This window comes from Patagioenas fasciata, chromosome 1, assembly GCF_037038585.1.
Source record: "Patagioenas fasciata isolate bPatFas1 chromosome 1, bPatFas1.hap1, whole genome shotgun sequence".
In the NCBI taxonomy this organism is placed as follows: domain Eukaryota; kingdom Metazoa; phylum Chordata; class Aves; order Columbiformes; family Columbidae; genus Patagioenas; species Patagioenas fasciata.
The window spans coordinates 163,990,429-164,009,843 of NC_092520.1; the positions used below are offsets into that span (position 1 = coordinate 163,990,429).

A 19,415-nucleotide genomic window follows, 5' to 3' on the forward strand; every position below is an offset into this window, starting at 1 on the left:
ACTGAGCAATCGTGCACACTCAGATTTGGTGCAATGAGGATGTTAGAAACAGCTGGGATAGTGAACACATAGTCGCTGATAAATGGCAGCTGGAGCTGTTGACTACAAAATTCAGAATTGGAAATTAGGCGGCCATTTTTCACAGATAGACTGATCACTCACTACTAAGAAAAATACTAAGAGAAAAGCTCCATTCTTAATTTCAGTGATGGGTGTCTTCTGCAGAGTAAACCTTAGCCAAATACCATTTATGATTTAGATTATTGCAAATCATTTGGTTCACTATGGAACTCAAATGAAGGTAACAGTGACATAAAGGGCATCAGCACTATGAATGCTTTTACTCTGTGTTTTCTTGAAGAAGTTACTCACTAGGCAAACAGGCTAAAGGTAGAAGACATTATATATAAAGCTTTAACAGTTATATGTTACATATAACAACAGAAGTAAAATATAAAATCCAAACAAAGTTTAAGGTGCATTATTCTTTGCCACATCTCAACACAATTTGTTTTCACCAAACAACAGAATAATACCCTAAACACTCCAAATACCCCTGATATTTTTTTTGTTTATTTGTTTTCTAGGACTGCGTGCTCAATTTACAAATAGTAAGACTTAAAAATTTTCAATATTAACTAGAGCTGCCATGTATTTAATGTCTGAGAATAAACACCTATGGATGGTTCAGCCAACTTAAGTTCATATTTTCGGATGATTCTAGGAATGAGACAGTGCCTAATTAAAAAATTCTACACAGCTTTCTTAATTTTTCTTTGATGCCTTAGGAGAAGGATTTGTTCCTAATAAATCTACTGTAATAACCAAATGTTGGATGAATACTCGTTTGAGGTTTATAAATGTCTGGCGCATCACTGAGACAAACTGTTAATTACATTTTAATGATGCCTAAGTAGTCAATTGAAACTGAAATAAATTTTACATTTGAATAGCATCTTCTGAGCAAGAAGCAGGAAAACTTTGAAATTTAGGTTAATGACACTATAATCACTAGAGAGAACTGGTCTCCAGAATTATCATATTCTCTCAGGAAACTTTTCAGAGTGAAATGTGTCATTCAGTAATCTATTGTACGCATGTAAATCACGCTAAAATAGTATAACAGGCTGCAGTGTTGTACTCCACGAGGCCAGAGCAGGGTCAATGCACATGTTTGCTCCTCGCGGTGCAGGTGGCCAGGACACCAGGGAGACCATTAGTACCTACAGGCTGCAGCAGCTGATGATTGGAAACACGGTACTGCTACATCCCTGGGGTAGGGACATCCTTGCTTAATTGGTGATGAAGTTGAATACATTCAAAAAAGCAAAATTAGAAATTTAGGATTTTGAGGTATTTTTCACTTAAGAGATTAATTCAACTGAAAGAAATACTATGGATAACATTTTAATAGGAATCATTTTATAAAACTTTTATCTAATTTTAATTTACAGACACAAAGCTAACTGCAAACTCTGGTGAAGGTCATGAATACCGCTCACAGTACTCAGGTGTTGTTCACAGCGATGAATCAGACCTCTGGTTTCATGTCAAGGGAAGAATTCTTGCTTTCCTGCACCAGCATTGCCATTGAACTGAAAGAGAAGTTCGCTGAGCTCTTAACAGGGTTGAAAGTAATTTCACTGGGCTTAGTGTGTAAGAGAGAAAACCCAGTTCAGCATGTGGTATTATTCCTGTCTTACAGAAAAGAGAATTGGCTTGAGATCACTGTTTGTTTTCTAAGGAAAGGACAAAGCCAGCATAAGTAAAGCTCTCACAGACCTGAAATGAAATACAAAGGAGTGCTTCTCTGCTTTAGCCTATCCTTTAACTGTCCTTTTGGTGGATCTGGTGCTCTTTGGGTTTTATGTCCTAACCCAAACTAGCCCTTACAAGGCGAAGTGCTCTGCTCTCTCTGTAGCAGCAACTGGGCTCGCTGTCTCCACAAGGTTTGTAAGGCAGTTTTGTTTAGCAGTACAAAGGAATCAAATAGTTGGACTTAAATCTTACTGCTACACCACAAGATAGCAAATGATTCGCAGAATTCTCTTATTACCTCTTATAAGGACCTTATGCACATTGCTATAATTATGTTACATAGCATCATATTCTCATTTGTGCTACCCAGATCTTGCATCTAGCCTATGTGTTTCAAGGCTCTAATTCCAGGGAGATTAATGTGTTGTTAAGTATCAGCAAAAAGGACCTGACCTGCTGAGACAAACTTTGTATTTAAATTACTTTCTGGACTGTTTCAACTTCATACTTTCCAAGGTAAAGCACGTAAATGCCTGCCTGCCTGCCTGCATTTTTTACAATAAAAAGTTAATTCTAGTATACCCTATTGATAGCTCAGCACCCTAATGACTATCATGTAAGTGAGATTCTACTGAATTATTTCTAATGTAAAATGCTACATTTTCCCCATATTACAGTTCCTCTGCAACTATACAAAATATATAAACTAGCAATGTAGGTTAACCTTTCTCTGACAGTTAATTAAGAGGAATCTTAAAAGCAGTTGTAAGGATGGCAAAATGAGAAGCTTTCAAGACAGACAAATCTAAAGGAATGGGGAAAAAATAAAAAATTTTCATGACATAGGCATATAACATATACTTAGGATAAATACTAAATAGTTCAGACCAGATGAATAGTCTTAGTCACGAGAGAAAGACTTATTTCCTTCCATCAGAGAACATTTTGATTATATCTAATCTGTAAAGAACCGAGGGCAGACAGACACAGGAGAAAAAAAAGGAAAGACTGGAGCAGCAGAAGGCATGGAAAAGTTTAATTGTGTGAGATTAGACAGAAGTCTAATAACAGATTACCTATACACCTACTATTTTCAGCCCCCAGCTTGGTAGGCACTCTCTTATATGAAGTAGTCATGTCATATATACAGTAGTATGCGTCAAGTCCCATGTCACTTTATGCAGTTTAAAGAACTGTCATATCAGAGAGAACACATTAATCCCTTCAAAGTGATTTCAATACTGTGGTTCCTTCAGTCTACAGAGCTGGAAGATAAACAGGGACTGCAAAAAAAAAAAGGGCTACTGAAAATTCAATTATATTCATTATGAATGGTTATGATGGTCTCAATGTACTTCCTAGATGTAGTAAAAAAGCATAGTAATATACTCTTTACATCTGTATTTTTCTAAATGACTAATGAGTGACTAAATTTATAGATAGGTAATGCAGGGACAAGACTCATCAACTGCAATGTGCCTGTGGCTGTTATTGTGAGTTTCTTAAACTAATTTAAAACATTTCTTCTCTCTTGGCTAGCACAATGACTGCTTTTCTCTCTCTAATTGCTAAATTGAGGTTGATTTAAGAGAAACACATTTGTACATTACATAGATGTGTACATGTAAAGTTCTCTTTCGTCATGAGCTGGATATGAAAGTAGTAATTAAAAATATTTTTCCTATAGATTTAAAGAGAAGCTGAAACATTATCCCTAGATTCTTTGGATTAGAATTACAAATTCTCCTGAAACTTTACAAAGGAACATTAAAAGACTTTAACCTGAAAACTGCAAATTTTAAAAAATGGGGCTTTCAGAATCCAAATAATAGTACTAAAGGTAATGGTTATGGATGAAAAATAAACCTGTTTGTTTACAGAATGCATTTGCAAAGTCATTTTTAAATACCATCTTTTTTTCTCTGACACCCTCTAATTACACTGGAACTGTGATGCTGCCAAGAGGTTTCTTTTGTGTTTGCAGCTTTATTTTAAGGGTTCTCCTTAGCTCCTGGCAGCTGCTATGAGTCAGTGTACTGGTTTTACAAGGAGGTGCATCAAAGACAGCATTAAATTGTGATATAGTCTATATGAACAAGAACCGAGGTTGCCATTTGGTGACAGATGAAAACAAAGTGAAGCTGCTAGGGGAGCCTTTGACCTGTATAGACAAAAGTAATCATGTGTTCAATAGATAATGCAAATTTCCCTTCTCAAAAATCTATGCAGTGAGTCATTAAGTGCCTGCATGTTTTCTTAGAATTGCATGGAAGGTAAAAGGCACGGATGGCAAAAGGCAAGGAATTAACAACAATGTGAAACAGAAAATCTCTCTTTCTCATAAACAATTTCTTTCACAAATGAAACAACACTGTACAATTGACAGACTCTAAATATTTTCCCTGTATTTTATATGCAGCTTTAAAAACTTTTATGTTGGAAAAACCGTGAAAAGTGGTAAACTGCCACTGTAGATAGTCTTGCTTCTCATGACATGTCTGCATAAAACCAACACAAGAACTGACATTTGAATCAAGTTTGAGCCGATGAAAGTCACATGAAAAAGGTACTAACTTTTTCTTTAGTCTTCGATCCTTTTCTGCTTGGGTTCCAAGTTTGCCTAATCCCAGGGATTCCTGAGCTGCTGCCTCTGTTTCCATGTAACCTCCTGGAAAACATAACAAAACAAACCCCACCATATTTTCCTATAGCTTTTTCCCAGTTGTTCACCTCCTCAACCCTTCAATCACCGTCCCACCCACCACCATCATCTATGTTTGTTTCCTTAAGCCATGACATCTGGTGTTTATGGAGAACATCTATCACACACAGAAGTAAATTCTGGCAAGTGTTTGCTACATGGAAAGGAGTAGAAGTAGAGGGAAAAACTGTTTCCTCCTCCTTTTGTTTAACAGAAATATATGAGAAAAGCACCCTGGTGTCCTTTGCCCGTTTTTTATTTTTGCCTCCTAATGTTCAATCTCATGGTTCTAAGTAAGGAACGCTCTCACTGCTTTTTTAATCTTAGTTGGCAAATGTACAAACAAAAAGGTCTTTAAAGAACAGTCTTGCCTTCATTTTGCTCTCATAGAGAGTCTTAGACTCTTTTGTGTAGTTATCCCTTAGAACATCCAAGCCAAAGATGATGAAGAATCCACCAGAGAAGTAAAAAGCTTCTCATGTCTCTCTGGAGGTGTCTCAAAGACACCTAATTCCTGTCAGAGTGATGGGAACTTGAATATCTTCCACAGAGTGACAACAGAAGCTTCCAGTAAGCAAGGATGTGTGGATGAAAATAAAATGGTATTAAAAATTAAGGACACAACTGGTATTGTATGATCCATGGTGATCACACAATATGTCCACTAATGTGACTTTCCTGGTGCAGAAGTGGAAAGATGCTCTGATTTTTTAGCGCTGCCTGGATTGAAGGAAGAAGAGACCTGCTCATGGAGCTGTCAGTACAGTCTCCCGTCTCTGGCTCCATGCTGTCCTCCCATTTGCACATGTATGCATGTAGACAGAAGGGCTGCAGCACTTTCCTGAAGGCTGCTTTCCTCCTGTCCTGCTATTCAGAAGGTAAGTGGCACAAGAAAGAAGACAACAGCACAGTAAATGCTGGTGCTTGACTCCATTTGGCAATGGCAATTTCTTGTTTCTCAGCTAATTGATAGTGAGCAATTGTAGAGTGGACACTGGCATAATTGAGAAAGCACAGTATTAATTAAAAGATTTCTATTCTGATTCATTGATTTTAACCACAAAATAATGCTTAAATTTTGTATAGTGAAATAGCATCACAGGTTTTTACAAGTCAAATATACATGCACCTCAATCAAGTGAGAACAAAACCTACTGCTCTATTATGTTCATGATATTAACTTAGAAAAGCCTGGTTTTAAGCTGATCTTTCAAAGCAGGTGTAGACTTAACACTCCTGCTTGTCTAGACAGATTTTTTCATTGTTAGAGGACACTACTTCCGCATGTCTCATGATGAGAATGATGCCTCTAATCACAGTGCAAAGAACATGACCCCGTGCTTTGCTTTACTTTTTTGAAGTGTAACAGAATATTTCAGGAAATGTTTCTTGCTGACTCTGGAGTAAGTTTTTAATTTAACAAACTGCTATATCAATGTAGCACACCTTTCTGAGAGAGCAGCTTGCAGCATGTTAGAGATGGTACGAATGCAGTGGAACAAAGGTTTATCACAGATTGGAAAGTATTCCTGGTGTAATGGACTTCACCATAAACCAAACACATCTGGCCCTTTGAAGAACCCAGGGTACATTGTACTGGATGCAGTGATTGTGCGTGTCAGTATTTTAAGCACACAGATGGCCACAATAAATGTTTCCTAACACACTGACCTTCGCAAACGCCACAGAGATCAGCTTGCCCGTGCAGGGCTAAAAATCCCTATATTGTATTGTTTGGTTTAGGGACTAGAAAATTTAAAATGTAACATGGGAAGAAAATATAAGTGTCTAGTGTTGTATTCCCCAAGTGAGAGAACACTGGATAAATTTAAACCGAGCAAATAAATAAATAACCAAAATAAAAGAAAAGGTGCTCGTGTTCCCTGTAACATTCATTTTCCCCTCTCTAATAACTAAAAGAAATCTTGAAGAATCTAGAAATCTTGAATCAAAGAAATATCTCCCAAGTCATGAATTTGCCTTTGAACAATAATGCAAATGGTTTAGCAGAGATGTAGAAGTAGCAAATTATAAGATAACAAAACTGTGGCAATTTTAGTAGTTAAAAACTAATAATTTCAGAGTTTTGCAGGGAACATAGAACAAGGAAATCTTTTGCGTGACAGCCTGAGACTGTTGAAGTTAGTGATAAAACTCTGGAGGTTCCAATGTTGCTTCTTAAATAAGAGTATATACTGCATGTGATTTTAGAGATACTATAGATTGAGTTACAGAAGTATTATGTGTGCTTACAATATATGATATCACTGGTGTTCCTAATACCCTCTGCATTGACATGAACTTTTAAAGTGATCCTTTAAGCATAACTGTGTGCATGTGCAAATATGAGTTTAAGAAAACAAATTAATGTTTCTGATGCTCAAAATTAAATTTATTACCTCTTCAGTATTTGATGTGCTATTGAAGAAAAGGTATTTTGCATATTCAAAAATATAAGTATTATGTATCAATAGCAAATTAGAGTGGTTAAGCAAGGAAATAAATAAGAGTCTTCTATAGATTTTGCATTATAAATTTAGGTTATGAAAACCATAGAAATATACTGCAGTGCAGTGATCATAGGACTTACTATCTAGATTTCTGTGTTATAGTATCTTACTATAAATAGATCTATTAATCATATCGCTGCACAGATGGTGTACCCATCATGGAATTGTTTCAAGTACTACCATGACTGCTATCTTTTAAATTTTGTTTTTTCTTTAAAGTACTGCCATTGAATCAAAATTGCCACTCCATTTTTTTTTTTTTCTTTTTTTGGTATCTTAAAAATAAAGATAAGAAAACCTACTCTACAAGTCAGCTGCTCAATGTCATTTCAATTTCTAAAAATATTTTGCCCATACTTTTTGGTCAGTTAACAGTCCTACTGTTAATTTCATACATGCTTATAAACCTAGTTTGCTTAACTAAAGTCTGCATTATAATGATGTCTTTGCTGTTGAGCTAAAAGATGGAAGCTAAATGAATTTCATTTAATTGCAAATTTTCACTAATATATTTTTGCAATTTCGTGACCTAGTGTTGAGAATTATAAATAAGCTTTATCCAATTATTAATCATGTGGGTATTATTAAGAAATTAATCTATTGCCAGATTACATTGCTCCTGAGACAATTTTTGCAGTTATTTTACTTGTGTTCCACATTGTAAGGAATTGCAGAGAAGACCAACACATTTATTACATCTTTGTCCTCTATGTTCCTGAGTTACTGTGAAATCATAGATTATTCTGCATAATCCATCAGTATCAATAAAACTGGTTTTATGGGATGTAAATGTGAATTAATAATGCAGTCTAAAGTTATAGAATTCTCCATCCCTGCAGATGGTGACATGCAGGTGTATTTGAGAGACTCATTTAATAGATTCTGAAATACATTGCTCTATGAAAAAAATTCAATAAAGCAGTTTATTCTTCCCATAGTGAGAAAAAAGGGAATTTAAATTGTGATTGTATTTTTTTTTTTAAGAACACAAGGTTCTCACAGGCAGTAGGGAGAAATGTTGGAGTATAAATGGAGAATGCTCAGTTACTTGATTTTACTCTGATACTTTGACCTTAATATTACTTTATTTATTCTTTACGATTTCAGTCATGGGTTTGTTAGCTGTGACAAGGATACGTTTTAATATGAATTTAGCTTTTTAATTTCAGGCTTACATATTGCTTAACCATTTACAGTTACTGCAAACTCTGAAAATTCCTTTGCAGGGACTATGTGGTGAACAAGGAAGTAAAAATTTAGTGTCTCACAAATTCGTACTATGTGACATCTTTGTGACTAGGAAAGAGCTAGTATTTCTCTTTTACTGACACATCTATACCAATTTGATTCTTGCATTGGAATGTGTATATATACTATTGTTAATACAGCTAAATGTGATAGCCTAGCAACAGAGATGGCAGCTAAGGCTATGAGACTTTACCAGAAAGCAACTACACTTACTTGCAAGGATCTTCCATATCACATAGTTACACCTATTGTAGTGGTTTGTTACTTACTATTTTCTCACTTCCTGTTTATTTTGGTTATTTGAGAGTACACTGTTAGCACTTTTACCGTAATTATCGAAGCAGTAGTTTCAGTGAAGAGGATGACTCTAGTAATTTGTGCCAGAAGTCTCTTTTCATTTGCATTATAGTCATAGCAAACTCCTGACAAATATAATTGGTGATAGCAATGAAGTTTAATAGGAAGGTTCTGTCAGACTAAAGACAAAAATAAGCAAATTGGAAAACTGAAAAGAAGCAAAATTAAAAATGGAAAAATGACTGTGAAATGGTCATCTTGGCTTGTTACCACTAATTCCTTACTGAGCTGTCCAAGTCGAGCCTTCTCTTTTTTACCGAACAAACGTCCTATTGAAGACTTGATTCCTTTCTTCTTGGGAGCTTTGTGCAGGGAGTCCTGGCTGCTATTGACACTGCCAAGACCAATGCTTTCTGGCTCCAGTGAAGCAGGCAAACTACTACAAAATGATAATAAAGACATGGAAAAGATAATGTCAAAATTTGCAGGTAATCTTTTCTTTCAAACTAATAGGTTAGACTTTAGTAATAATATCCCCACAAGTGACATAATCACATCTTCTTCCTTAAATGATTTAGAAACATGAAGAAATCAGGTTATTTTGGAATAGTTAAACAACAAGATTTGAAAATAGTAATACAAGGTAAACCAGTGAAGCACCAATTCAAGTTACCATCATCTTACCTTCTGGCATCATTGTGGTATGAAGAAGGTAGGGTATGAGTCATTCTGATAGCTCTGGGTGTTGGAGGAGGAGAAGTTTCACATTTGATTGTGGCTTTATCTTCACGCCCATCTTCTTCAACAACTGCAATCTAGGGGAGAGAGAGACTCCATTGAGAGTAGATGAGTTTTTCGAGAAAGTTTCAACATATGCTGCATGAAATTGTCAAGTGTACTGAAGCACGTATGGATTCAAGTACAATTTTTTAACCAAATTGTAAGGATTCTTACTTTTGAAATAGGCTATAGGGAAAGACCAAGTGCCTAAGTATGGCAAGCATGTATTTGAAAGGCAAGAAATGACATTTGGAGAGGAAATTACTTGCTTTTATGACAAACAGGTTGATCCAGTAAAGGTCTAAACATGAAAACAACCTTATACATGACCATGCCTCTTGCATTAAGGAGGATTATTTATGTAAACAAAGTTTCTTAGGAAAGTAAGGGAGAAGGTAAATACAGGGGACCATTCTCTCTATAGCTTGTTAACTGAATGGTCAGAATGCTTGAAAATAAGCATGAACAAAACAGACTTTTGTCTCAGCATGTAATGATTTATCTTAAATTTCTCCTCTCATGTAAAGTTAAATGCCATATTCAGTGCCATTTCTCTGAATAAGTTTATGTTGCCCCAGAAGATTTCAAGCAGTCTGACTATGGTTTCTCCAGCAACAAGAATGGCCAAGATACATTGGAAAGTAATTTTTTTGTGTCCAGAATTTGTTTTTCCTTTATTTTTTGTGCTTCAGAGGCTGCTACTCGCAGATATCACTGGTGGACCTTGATTCTGTGGCTCATCCGTGACCTTCGCAAGATTTTCCAGGTAGAAGTAAAATCATTATGTTCATGAAAAGGAGCAGAGGAAATGCAGTGTCTGGCAAGGAACCCAGTGATCTACATAGCAGAGGAATATGATAAATGTGCTCTCCCAAACTTAAAAAAAACCCACAAAACCACAACAGTATCATACCTTTCTCCGATGTTTCCTTAGGTCGCTTGGCTTAGATTGATAACAAATGCAGCAACAACAAAGAAAGAAGGATTAATAAATTTTATCTGAGAATAACAAAATACCACATATTCATTCTTCTCACATTCAGAAGTGGGAAGCAGAGATTTCGTGAACCTAATAATACCATATTGTATACTAATTATACACTTGGTGTCACAACATAACCCCTGACAAACATGTCATTCTGGGAAAGCAGTTATTTTTTCTAAGGTTACCATCTCCTTCATTTTCATAACCTTAGAAAAGAAAATGAAATTGCAAACTTACAGTGGCACTTGTCATTTTTTGAGTTTTAACATAAATCTTTCCACTACCCTAAACACAGAGATTGTTTTCTTAAGTTTTATCTAATATTACAAACGCATTAGTGTCTCACCAAGTATAAACACAAAATATCAGTAACAAATCATATGTCTGAAAAAGGGGTAATTCTTTTCAACTATCCCATGACAATGGGAAATGATGGGCATTTTCAGTCAATGGATACAAATTCACCCATCTTCTGTAATGCAGCACTATTTGGCATAAGAAGGCTGCTAGAATGTGTCTTGTTCAACCCTCTTTTCATTTTTATCTTTGATAGATGTCTCATGCATTCAAGTAAAGCTGAAGAAAGTCTGCAGAATTTCTTTACTGCCTGGACCTATGCCATGGAAACTCATGCAGTCCTGCTCCTTCAGGATCATTTGGCAACATGGTCTCTAGAGAATAGACCTCTACGGAGCTTTTCCAAACTGATAGCCCGCTGCATGTGTCACCAGCCACTATGGAGACATTCAACTACTGCTGAAACAGTGCAGGGCAGATGCAATCTGAAGTGGCTGATGTGTTTTCCAGTGAGTGAGAGCAAAGCTGTGGGCTGTGCTGCTGAGGACACAGTGGGGTGTCACCTCTATGTCTTAAGATAAGTCAAGAGTTCAACTGCAACTCAGACAGACACATCCATCTGAGCTATAGCACAGCTATCGCTAGATGCCAGTGAGGCCATGGCAACCTCAGGTAAAGAGGCTTTGCTGTCATTTTCTATTTGAATCTGATGAACCTACAGATCCAAAGCTACTGTGTCCAAATCAAGGCAACCAGGCAGTGGAGGTATGTGCTGGAAGATCAGTTTAACCATTGCCATTTATTTGCAGTTGAAACAGGTGGTGAAATGGAACCAAACTGCATATTCAGGAAGGTACTGCTTTGGTGAAGTGGGTGGCACCACGGCAGCCTGTGTATCCAGCTCCTCTGCGACAGCCTGTGCCACCAACATCTTCATTTCTGCTGTTCAGCAGTGAGAACTGGAGGCAGCAAGGAATCATTGCCAGAGTCTGGCACAACTGCCAGCCCTGACCTCCTCTTGCAATAAGAAACCACTTTAGTTCCCAGGAAGGCAGCAAACACCATCCTGAACTGGGAGGGGTAGAGGTGGATACAAGTAGCTATCAGCTCCCAGGAAAAGAGAGTACTCAGCTAGATGATGCTAGACAAAAGTCCCTACTCCCAGCTGAGCAGAATGAATGCCTAGGCTCCACTCCCAGCTGTTCTTAGGCACCTTCTCAGCTAGAAGAATGAATTTCTGCTTTCTGATTGAGATCAAGGCTCATTCCCCCTCTGCTGGGAGGCTCCACAGGGAACCAGTGCTGCTGCTTCCCAGGAATGGACCACAAGGGGACATTGCTGTCATTCAGATTATCAGGTAAACAGCAAATAAAACAATGAGGTTGCACATATCCTATTCTCCTACCTGTATATAGAGATTAGCAGGGAGGGCTGCTTTGATTCTCACCTAGTGCTTAAAGGGATGAATTCACGGGCTCCAAACTGGTTTGTAGCCCTCACTGAACACTTCACCCTGCATCTGCACTCTTAGCAGTATCAGAATTGTACATCTTGAATATGTCAACACATACTGCTTTTACTTACTTGACTGTTGCACTGTTTCCTTTGTCTAGGACCAAAATAATTTTCTTTGCAAATTCCTTTTCACATCAAACCAGACATTTCAGAGTCTATTTTCAAACGTACAGCAATGTTAGAAATGCTTTGCATGATAATTTGATGGCATTATATCTATTTATATGTGTTGCTTTCAATGTTGAAATATAGTAATTTAATGGATTATTGGAAAACAAAGCACTTATTTCAAGTGCTTGATATACTGTCATAAAGAATACATACAAAATGCTTCAAGTGTAAAGGTGTGTACCAAACACAGAAGTATATCCAAATGATCATATATTATATGGTGTAGTAGAAGGTTTTAATGTCTTCTAGATATTTCTTGAAGGTTTAAACACAGCAATAGCCCCACATACTACTGTGTAATAGCTGTATTACTTCAGAGCTTTTCATTAGTAAACATTTTTTATATATCAATTCATTACAGTAATTCCAGTGATCAGTTCTGTTTCTCATTAATTCAGCCTGTGTGCTGAAGGCCTTTGATCCTCAGACAACTATGCCCCTGGCAAATTATGGAATACTCAAAAACACAATAACAAAACCTAAAACTGCCCAAACATCCATATTCTAGGGAATTTGCTATCTGTCTGTTTGATGAAGAGGTGAGTAAAGAATTAGAGAGATGAGCCATTCATACAGTGAAAAGATGAAGTATTTAATACTAGAAAGATCTCATCTAAAACTCGCATCACAAAGTTTCTTACCAGCGTCATAACCCCCATTCTGTCCATCTCCCTGGCTGGACTGCGAGGGGTGAGTTTAGGAGTTGAGTGTCCGCTGGGAGGAGATGAGCTTGCAAGTGACGATGCTGTCACCGAGCCAGTAATGGAGGTACCTTGGTGGACTCTGGCCAGATTTAAGCCTTCCAGACTCACGCTAGCCACTCTGTTCTCTATCTCTTCGGCACGCAGTTCTGTCGACTCTTTCTCTTCTTGGATTAACCTTATTAAATAAAGGAATGTGGTTTATTTGTCTCTGCATACTCTGAAAGCATAGCTAAAAAATGTCTCATATCAAATGAGATTTGGAAGTAAAAGGAAACAAGGATGAATATTGTAGATCAACTCAAAAATAATACCAAAAAGTGTATTTCTTAATCACCAGAATTACAAAATTATTTTTCTTAATTCCTCTGTCCTCAAAAACTGTTTGAAGAATCTGCCCCACAACAAGACTTGCCATATGACATCTCAGGAAGATTGGTTCCTTTACAAAGGAGACAGTATAGGGGAGGGGGGAGTTAACAATCCGATTTACCACAGGAAACTAATTCCAGTCTTAAGTTGGCTTCATCTGATTTTCTGTTGCTAAAGCATGAACACAAATTTAAAGCCAAATGAAAATGGGGCTTTAAGTAGGGAATTGCTAAGATAATCCATATTAATAAAACAAGAGATCATGCAAAACAATTTACCCGTTTCATCCCTGCAAACTGATGACAAAATGACAGTTGTTTCTAAAGCATTGTGGTTTCAAGTGTATTTCATTAAAACAGCTCTCTTGTTGGCAACAAATATGTTTCTTAAGCATATAGAGCCTCAATAGTATTCTTCCATTGGGCTCTTTAGTTTTAGTTTTAAGACTCTTTAGTTTTAGTTGTAATTGTGATTGCACCTAGAATGGAAAAATGTGTTTAAAATAAAACATTTGTTTAGAAGTCCTTTGTCCATACACTTGTCCTAAAAATAGTGGGGTGTTTTTTTGTTTTGTTTTGTTTTTTTTTCTGTGAAGATGAGGAAAAAGCATGAAGGATCAAGGTCAAATCAGAGCACATGAAGTTTGGGGAGGCTGAAACTGTGAACCAGGCTTTTATGAGTGAAATGAGGCAAGTACAATAAATGAAACCATAATACATTGAAAATATAAACCTGCAAATTCCTGTGCTGTGATAAATCTTCTTCTCTAACATCCATTTCAAAATTCCTATAAAATGTTTACAGTTCTTTCTGAAATGAGGCATGGCAGGAACTTAAAGGCAAATAATATTTTCAAAAGGAATCATAAGAGACTTTTAATCTTAGTAATCTAAATTCTGAAACACCTTATATAATAAACCAAATTTAAACCAAGCCACATTTTTAGCTCATTTGATATCTCCAATCATTTGATAAATCTTTACAGTGTTTGTGAGGAAAATAAAACAAACAAAAACAACCCAAGAAAATATGAAATATGGTAAAAACTTATAAGATTATGCTTATAGAACCATTTTCCCTGAAACACATTAAAAGATAAATACAAAATTAGTTACCTGGTTCTTTATGAATGATGACAATGGTAATGAAGGCCTATACTTCAGTATAAGCTTAGCAGTAGGGGAAATAAACTACTCTCAGTGGACCTCCAGCAGAAATGGCTATACACAATATGCACCCTCGCTTCCTTTTTGAGATCAAAACGTACTTGACATGTAAGTCAAGATCCTGTGTTAAGTAAAACAGTGTTCTGATTCAGAATGGCACAAATAATATCCCCCTATGTCAACTGCAGGTACAATTTCTTTTGAAAACCATTTGCTTCATCACCTAATTACTTGTTAAATTGCCAAAATGCTAGTATTTTTTAAAAAAACGTATTTGTTGTATCTACAGCCTCCTGAATTGGTCCATAGTGTTGAATTCTTTGCCATAACAGAAAATATGGATAAGGTTCTCTATTTTACACACACTGTTTTAAGGAGATTTACCCTCCCAACAACAAAATTCCTCTGTGTCTCTCCATCTTGATGGCTGTAAAAAGGTATTTTAGAAAACAGCACAGCAATTCTGTCTGAAGAAATTCTGGGAGTAGGGAAAACGCAAAGCTGTAGATGCGTAACAAAAAGTCTCCCCTGTGTACAGAAAAGTTCTTAAGATTCAATATATTCAAATAGGGTTCTCTCTTTAAAGTTACCTTGCTCAGAGAATGACTGAGATCTGGCAAAAGGTAATCTGGTTTTGATTATATTTCTAACCAGTATTTTTGTCTATAGTATTACCAGAAAGCCACAAATGTATTTAGTAATCTCTTCCATCTCTTTCTAGAGAAACACACATGAGAGGATGTTTTTCATACACTTTTTTAAAAGTTACTCTTCCTGAAAACCACATAGGAATGCTTTAAGTCTAAGATACAGTTTAGTTTATAAAACTCAATTAATAGATGACATTGGATTCTCTATCACTCCATTAAATTTGCATAGAAATTATTAAGATACATTCAATTCACCACCTATTTTCAAGAATTATAGCCCAACTTGAAGCATGAAAAATCACATTCTATGCCTCCATAGAAAATCAAAACTATGTCTTGGAAAATGTGGCTTATATGATATGTAACACAGGAATAATTATCAGAAGAAAGCATGAAGAGCACTGAAATAAAACATTTCTTATAGGATGTCATTAATGAGTAAGAGGAGTCATGCAGAACAGTGAAAAAGACCTTGAAAAAAGGACTATGAATAGTGATCTATCAAATCTGCCATGTGCTAGCTTTCTCTAAAGTATTTCTCTTTAATTGACCATGAGTTCCTTGCTTGGAACATTTTTTGAAAGAAATTTCTATGGTTAGGAAATGAAAAGGCAATTGTTATCTTCACACAATCAATACTCTCACATGAAGAGTGGACACATTATTAATCTTTTAAATGTACAAGTGGTTTCTTAATTGTTATGAACAGTATCTGAACTCATGAACTAAAGGTAGCTTGCAGCTGTCACAGCCAGTTCAGGCTACTGACCTGATTTCTTTATTGATTGCATCTAGCTGTTCCTGAAGCATCATAGCCAGAGTTTGGGCATCAGAATGGCCACTGGGGGACAGGAGGTCCATGGAGCTGAAAAGTGTTTCTCTGTCATCATCATCGATGTCAGACATTTCAGTGTCGCTTTCAAATGGATGGCTGCTCAAAACGCCAATCTGCTGAGTCCTATTCCACTCATGATCGCCAAGTGATTTTACCTGAGCAGGAATTAGGATGTATATGGCTTATACCATGGAAAATAACTACAAAGTTGACCTTCTATAAAATGGGAAAGGAAAGCAAGTAACATTTAAGAACACTTATTCAACAATCAATTCTCCATTAATATTTGAAATGTTACTGCAGATTATGTATTTTCACATAATTTCTAATGCTGTGTAAAATTAACTATCAGGAAAATTTACACAAAAAGATACCCAGAAAAGACAGACAGTCAAATATGCTTGAACTTTGATGTCTGAACTTCAGCCTTTTCTGCCTTCATTTTAGTACAACAGTACTCTTGTCTAAGTATGCATAGAAAACTAACCTGCCACTTGGTGGTATTCGTGGTGTTTTTTTTTTTTTTTTTTTTTTTTTTTTTTAAGCTTAACAGCCTGAAATACATTATCTTATCAGAGAATATATGAGAAGAAATTTGGGATTAACCTTTGGTTCATCTCTGCGTACTCCCATCCGGCCCCTTCTAGGTCGCCTTATGACTTTAGTTGACCGATAATCAGACTGGCTGTCAACCAGTGAGCCCACAGAATACCTCAGCTCTGCTGATGTGTCAAGGTGAGGCCTACAAAAAAAGTCATGGAAGGAAACTGAGAGAGTAATAGTAATAATAACAGCAACAATCCAATGACCTTCCGTCTAGGAACACAGATATATGTTTTTAAACAAACAGATTACTATGTATCAGAATAAATGACAAAAACATGACACAAAATATAATTTATAACTGAAAAGTTGAAATAATGAGAAAATTAATGAAGAGAATAATTAAAAAACCGAAACTTTGATTTTTCAAAATGAAGGACTTGCATAGCAAAACTCATTGTCCAAAACTACAATATGAAAAAACAAGCAGATTAAAGAACAAGATGATGAACAAAACGGCTGCTCAACGTACGATCCTGTATATTTTCCTTCCATTAATTTCCTGAATAAATGTGCCCGAGGGTACTGCAAGCATGTTGCTTGTTCACATGTGAGGATATCTATAACACTTTCCTACTGTAAATCTGTGCTCTGCATTATGAAAATACTAGTGAACTGCCCTGCAATATATAACATCAGTTATGAATGATTCATATTTATTTGATGATGCTTTTGAGAGTTAACACATAAGCAATCTCCACATAAAAATATATGAACAGCATGCTTGTAGTAGAAAAATGAAATGTAACAACTACTATACTAATAAGACAACTAAATGTGTCTTTGTTTATAGCAACTCCTAAAAATATTTGACATTTCACTACCTATAAGAGTTTCATGCTGTACTTACATTTTCTTTTTTAAAATTTGCTTACAGTCACCTACAGAAAACTTAAAGGTTTCACAACAATGTTAATAATAAGTTATGGGAAACAGAATAGGAGTAAGTTTTGTTCTTAAACACTTTCCTCACTTTGAAAAGAATGCTGTTCAAGAAAATGATGGCTTTATTCCTAGACATAAATAAGCTAAGTAAGAGAATGTCTGCTTTCCAAAATGGGTAATGGGTAATGTAATTCAGAAAATCAGGTATATCTATGCTGAAAACCGCAGGTTGTGTGACTGTTTTCCTGAGCACTAGTTATATGTCTTATTCTAAACACAGAGATCCATCTTTCTTTGAGAGTAACTTAATTTGAATTAAAACATACTCATACTTGGTAGACTTAAGTATTGGTCTCACATTTCAAACATCACTTTTATTAAAGGTAGAAGTGAAAGACAACACATGGTAACTGTGATGCCACTATATTGATAAATGGGAAATGTGAAAACATCATGATAAACATGAAAGCCTCTACTACAAGCTACTTTGACAGAGTAGTATGAAGTAACATTTTACTGTCTGGTGTTATAAGTCCTGTGACAATTCTAAAAGAATAATGGAGGGATGTGAAGCACTAATACAGTTTGATTTATAAAAAATAAATACTGTAAGAAAAAAAAATTAAAATGTGGAGAGTTACTGGCTGTGTGCTGTGAACAAGCCAGGGCTTGATGCGGCTGTGCTACACGGAAGGATTTCCCTGAGACACCAGAGACAAAAGGAAAGTAAACAGAAGCTGGTCTGCCCTCAACCCAGGCTGCAGGAGGGGCGTTGCCGCTGCGCATGAACAGTCTGTGAACAGTGCCCTGCAGCCAATCACCATAGTGGGGGGGGATGAGTGACTGTGAGTGTAACCAATTGTAGCCTGCACTTGCCGCATGGCCTTTTGGTATAGAGTATATAAGGCTTGGAAAAACGTGGTCTCGGGGACATTGATATTCAGTGTTGTTTAAGAGTTCATTAAAGAGTACGGATGGTAAATTCACATTGAATTAGACTCCCTACTCTCGCCCGGCCCGCCCGTTCGATCAAAGAGCTTATGCCGGCGTCTGGATTCGTCGAATTTGCTACCGCCACATTTGGTAGCAGAGGATGGTTCGTTAGCAGAGCATAACGCTTCGGATCTACATATGGTAGCAGAAAGATGGATCGTTAGCAAAGCATATCGCTCCGGATCGAAATTACTGCGGTGAGCAGCGTTCATAAAAACGGAGCCAAGCCGGGGTGTGGGATAGTGTGCTTAGTCCGGTATCAAAAGACGGGCACCAGTCGAGCTGGCCACTCGCATCCTACGTTAAGACCGCGCTGATAAGATAATGGATATTGAAACAGCCGCGGCACTGCTGACGACTATTCTCTCTAAGAGAGGTATTGAATCGTCACAGGAAAAGCTAATCACATTGATTTTTTTAGCTCAGAAGTGGGGACACTTTGGGGAAGTTCCACTTTTGTTTTCCCCAACAGAATGGAGATCAGTGGGGGACACTATGTGGGACAAAACTATCAGAGGAGAAGAAGAGAAAGAAATTAAAGCTGTGAGAGAATTGTGGAAAACCGTATTAGAATCATTAGAAGTTTTGAAATCGGAACAACGTGCCGCCCTAAGAGCCGCGGAGGCGCTTGTCCAAGAACAAACCTGGACTGATAAAACTTGTCGTCCAAAAGAAAAGAGGGGCCTGTGGGCTACTCTGTGGGGTCTGCCTGCCGTTCGGGGTGGTCGCGGGGTCCCGGCTCAGCCAATACTTTCACAATCCGATCTGCAACGCGGATTAGAAACTGCGCGGCTCGTAAACAAAGAACCGGAAGTTTCCCCCTCCGAGTCTCTGGGGCAATGCGCCAAGAAGGCGGAAGTGCAACTAGTCGACTGTCCGGATGTGGGAGGCCCTGAGTGCCGCCCTCCTCCTACCGCTCCGCCTCTGCCCTGCCCCGAGCCGGACGCC

At 37.0% G+C, this 19,415-nt stretch overlaps 1 protein-coding gene across 10 annotated transcripts in view; it reads right to left on the bottom strand.

The window, feature by feature from the left end:
• Positions 1-19,415, bottom strand: part of PPFIA2 (PTPRF interacting protein alpha 2) — a 324,118-nt gene that overhangs the window by 31,457 nt on the left and 273,246 nt on the right. For 9 of the 10 annotated variants that reach the window (XR_011735916.1, XR_011735913.1, XM_071799596.1 and 6 more), the window contains 7 exons: positions 16,593-16,728; positions 15,921-16,141; positions 12,904-13,141; positions 10,208-10,237; positions 9,199-9,329; positions 8,799-8,953; positions 4,333-4,426 (listed from right to left, as the gene is read on the bottom strand). Coding sequence is in view for 8 of the 10 variants with exons in the window: in XM_071799596.1 (XP_071655697.1) it covers positions 4,333-4,426; positions 8,799-8,953; positions 9,199-9,329; positions 10,208-10,237; positions 12,904-13,141; positions 15,921-16,141; positions 16,593-16,728 (1,005 nt within the window). In the remaining 2 variants the exon portion in view is untranslated. Of the gene's footprint in view, positions 1-4,332; positions 4,427-8,798; positions 8,954-9,198; positions 9,330-10,207; positions 10,238-12,903; positions 13,142-13,277; positions 13,347-15,920; positions 16,142-16,592; positions 16,729-19,415 lie in introns of those variants that run through there. The other variant, XM_071799606.1, reaches the window with a different exon arrangement.